Below are 3932 nucleotides of genomic sequence, written 5' to 3' on the forward strand. Positions count from 1 at the left end.
TGTACGCCCTCGCTGGCGGCGGGGCTTTTGGGAGCGACGTGCTCTCGCCCGCAGGAGGCGGGCCGTTTGCCGCTATCGCCCGTGGTGGGGACGGCGCCCTGGAGTCTGCTTATTCACTAGGTGCCTCGAGCTCCCTCGAAATCGGCATTGGGGCGGACCCCAGCCACACGGGCCCCCCGCCGCAGCTGGGGCAAAACGTTCCCGGCATCTGCACATTCTCGAGCATCAGCGCGGCCGCAGTGAACAACGCCATGGCCGCCGCAGCGCTCGGCGGCGGCGGCATTGCAGCGGGAGGGCGCGGCGTCTCGACCCTGCCGCCGCTGCCGAACAGCCCCCAGCAGGCCGGAGGCTTGGCGGCGGGCTCGCCGGCGCGGCAGGCGGGCGGCGAGGGGTTGGCAGGGCGCGGCTTGGGGCACCTGGCCAGCATTGCATCGCGTGATGACTCAGGGTCCACGTTGGGGGGCCCGGCGCTGCAGACAATCTCCACGCTGCGGACTGTGAGCAATGGCAGCACCGCGAGCCAGGCGGCGGCCGCCGCCGTCGCGGCGGCCCCGCCCGCCAACCTCCCACACCAGCCGCCCCTGCAGGCGCAGCAGCAGCTGCTGCAGCAGCAGCACCTCCAGCAGCAGCAGCAGCAGCAGCAGCAGCAGCAGGCGGCCTTCCACCACCAGCAACAGCAGCAGCAGCAGCAGCAGCAGTTGCAGCCTCACGTGTCCCTCCTCGACAAGCTGGGCATGCCCCTGGCCGAGCCAGTCGACACCAACCCGGGCAGCAGCTGGCGCGAGAGGTCGCGGCAGCAGCTCATAGAATTCATGGGCCGCGGTCGCCCGCGCCGCACGTCCGAGCCGATCCTGGAAGGCGGAGAGGCGCAGGACGGCAGCCCGAGCGGCGCCGGCGGCGGCGCTGGCGGCGCGCAGGACGGGGCCGGCGGGCCGCACGGGGCCGTCGCGGGCGGCGCCGGCGCCCCGGGTGGCGCGTGGGACGTGCGTCGGACGCAGTCGGACTTGGCAGGCCTGGCGGCCGGCCCTGACCAGGGCTATCCCGCGCCACGCGCCTCTGAGGACGCGGTTCGCAGCCACCCCATACCCGTGTCCGGCCCATGGGTCGGCGGCGGCTTGCAGCAGGGCGGCCAGATGGGCGGCGGTGGCGCGGCGCAGCCGTGGCAGCAGGCGCCGCCCGGGCAGCAGCACTGGCAGCAGCAGGGCCCGCAGCAGCAGCAGCAGCAGCAGCACTGGCAGCCGCAGCAGCAGTGGCAGCACCAGGGTCTGCCGCCGCAGCAGCAGTGGCACCCACAGCAGCAGTGGCAGCAGGGCCCGCCACAGCAACACTGGCAGCAGCAGGGCCCGCCGCAGCACTGGCAGCAGCACCAGGGCCCGCCGCAGCACTGGCAGCAGCAGCAAGGCCCCCCGCAGCAGTGGCAGCAGCAGCAGCAGCAGTGGCAGCAGGGCCCGCACCCGCAGCAGCAGTGGCGGCAGCCTCAGGTCCTGGAGCCTGGGGTGCGGGTCGTGTCGCAGCAGCCAATGAGCGGCCACTACGGGCCCCCGATGGGGCTGCAGCAGCCGCTGTCCCATGGCCTGCCCGGCGGCGTCCCGCGCGTCAACATGCTGCAGCAGCAGCCGCCGCAGCTCGTGTCCCCGGGCCAGGGCGGCCAGGCGCCTCCCGCGTACGCGCAGAGCGTTGGGCCGGCCTCGACAGTGCACTCGCACTGGCCCGGCCACTGAGGCGCGCACGAGCGCCCCATCGGGCGGTGCGTCGCCCACCGGGCCTGTGGGGTGTGCCGTGGCCCTCCTGCCACGCAGGAACCCAGTTGTGAGGCGTACTGCAATGGTGCATGGCCCTGATGCGCGCGATCAAGCGACCGTGTTTAGGTGGTGTGCTTGTCATAGCTGAGGCGTCGTCCAGGGCCCATCACCTGTCCCCTGACTGACACGCGCTTGATTGCAAAGGTCATCAATCGTTTTGCTCCTCGCGCCCTTCCCTCGCGCTTGAACAGAGACCCGCTTGCTTGTGCGCCCGCGCCCCGCCTGGCCTCTGGCCGCGGCTGTTGCCGCGGCGCCCTCCTGGCGCCGCCCCGCAGGCCCGTCTTGGTCGCAGCCCCCTTTGAAATCGCTCATCATAACCTGGGATGCGGCACACACAGGGGTTCCGACGGCCCAAGCGTAACTCGACTTGCTGGCTGCTTGGGTGCAGCTTTCACTGGAAGGCAAAACAAACTTGGAGTCCCAGCTTGGCAGTTGTACCCTTCTGTTTCTGGGAACCTGCCAACAGCCGGGGTGGAGTCGCCGACGAACAATGAGCAGAGGCATTACTGCCCTCACTGCCCAGGGGCCGGCCACGGCCGCGCTGGCTGGCTGGCTGGCTGACTGGCTGCGGGGGCACGGGGGTGGGAGCACGTGCAGCGCCACACAAACCTGGCGCGTCACGTCGGGATCACTACGGGAGCCATGGGTGTTGCATGATCACCGCTCGCTGCGCTGTGCGGCTCATGCGCAGGTAGGAGCGGCGTATGACCGGTTGCACAAGGGAAGCAGCTGCAGCACAGCCGTGGGATCAAGCAATGATAGGCGGTGCCTGGGTGACGGGGCGCACGGGGGGCAGTGACCGGCGGCGCCAGGGCGGCACCGCCGACCCCCACTCGGGCGCGGGCGGGGGCGGCTTCCCGGCTGGGATCAGTCACGCGCTAGTGACACCTGGGGCGAGGGGGAGACAGTTGTGCACTGAATGCGTGGGTAGTGCGCGGTCTCAAAGTGGACAGTGACGCCTGTAGGATGCCATCTTGTTCGGCGTACAACGTACAGCAGCATTGAAGCGAAATCTGGACCGTGTGGCTGCGTTGCCTCCCGCGCGACAACGGCTTTCAGGCGGTATGACGGGTGTGAATAAACTTGATACAGATGAGATCCCGTCGTAGCATGCGTGCATTGACGAGGGTTCGATTACCGTGGGGCGCCTAGAGTGGTCACCAACGTACCATGCACTAGACACCGCACACGGCAGATGTGATGTTTGAACTGTATGGTGGCTGGCTTCGCCCATAATTTCACTCCCATCGTCCGCCCATGGCAGGCACACAACCACAAGCGAGGGTCCTAATGAGAGTCAGCGCACCGCGTTATCACAGCTCTCGCGGCGCCCTGTTCGAGGGCTAGCTTGTCCAAAAACTAAACCCACGCCGCACACTGCGCGCTGCACGCGCCGCACCGCAGCTGTCAGAAGCCAGGCGGTGCACATTTGATCCAGGCACAGCTGAGGCGGATCTTGCGGTGCGCGTCACGCGGGGGCGAAGCGGCAAAGGCGCGATCGTCCTGGAGGCAATCTTTTGATACAGCTTATACAGCGCAGCGAGGTCGATCGCTTTCAAGCACACGCAGCGCAGTGACAGGCGGCGGCGCCCCCTCACACTCGAGGGCGCGCTGGCCTGCGAGCCAACCCCCATCACGCAAGGCTCCATTCGGCCCGCCCCCTGCCTTCCATCCCCAGCAGACACGCCGGCGTGCGGGCTCCGCAGCTGCCTGGGAGCTGCCTAAGTCAAGATCGCCAGGACGCCGTGAATGGCGGGCGTGGGCCCATCACCTTCCGGCCGTGCCGCGGACTGCCGAGGCGACGGCGTCAGCGGCGGCCCGGGCCCCGTGAGCGACACGCCCGCGGCGCCCGCGCTTGCGCCGGCGCCGGCGACAGCGGACTGCGGGCCAGCGGCGCGGAACGACCAGTTGGCGCAGCGGGACCGGTCCCTGCTGGGGCGGCTCCGGCGGCTCAAGGGGGCGTGGCATGGCAATCGGCGCACAGGCGAGGATGTCTCCCAGGTGACCCCTGGGCTGCCAGCCAATGCTTCTCGGGGGCCGAAGCGCATCCGCTGCCCCTCCAATGTGCGCAAAGACGCCTGAGACGGCCGCGTTTTGGCACCCATATCGGCCGCGGCCCGTCCGCTGCTC

General features: G+C 69.7%; 2 protein-coding genes across 2 annotated transcripts in view; both read left to right on the forward strand.

Annotated features, from left to right (window-relative positions):
• MNEG_11523 (hypothetical protein) overlaps window positions 1-1721 on the forward strand; it is a gene marked incomplete at both ends in the record, with an annotated part of 5206 nt that extends 3485 nt beyond the window's left edge. The window contains one exon of the mRNA XM_014040004.1: window positions 121-1721. Within this exon, the coding sequence (XP_013895458.1) occupies window positions 121-1721 (1601 nt within the window). The remainder of the gene's footprint in view (window positions 1-120) is intronic.
• A 1830-nt stretch (window positions 1722-3551) lies between these two features.
• MNEG_11524 (hypothetical protein) lies at window positions 3552-3884 on the forward strand (the record flags this gene model as incomplete). The annotated part of the gene is made up of 1 exon (XM_014040005.1): window positions 3552-3884. One exon carries the CDS (start codon window positions 3552-3554, stop codon window positions 3882-3884), a length of 333 nt encoding a protein of 110 aa, XP_013895459.1.
• Between the last annotated feature and the right edge of the window lie 48 nt (window positions 3885-3932).

The sequence above is a fragment of the Monoraphidium neglectum genome (genome assembly GCF_000611645.1).
Source record: "Monoraphidium neglectum strain SAG 48.87 unplaced genomic scaffold scaffold02783, whole genome shotgun sequence".
Taxonomy (NCBI): Eukaryota; Viridiplantae; Chlorophyta; class Chlorophyceae; order Sphaeropleales; family Selenastraceae; genus Monoraphidium; species Monoraphidium neglectum.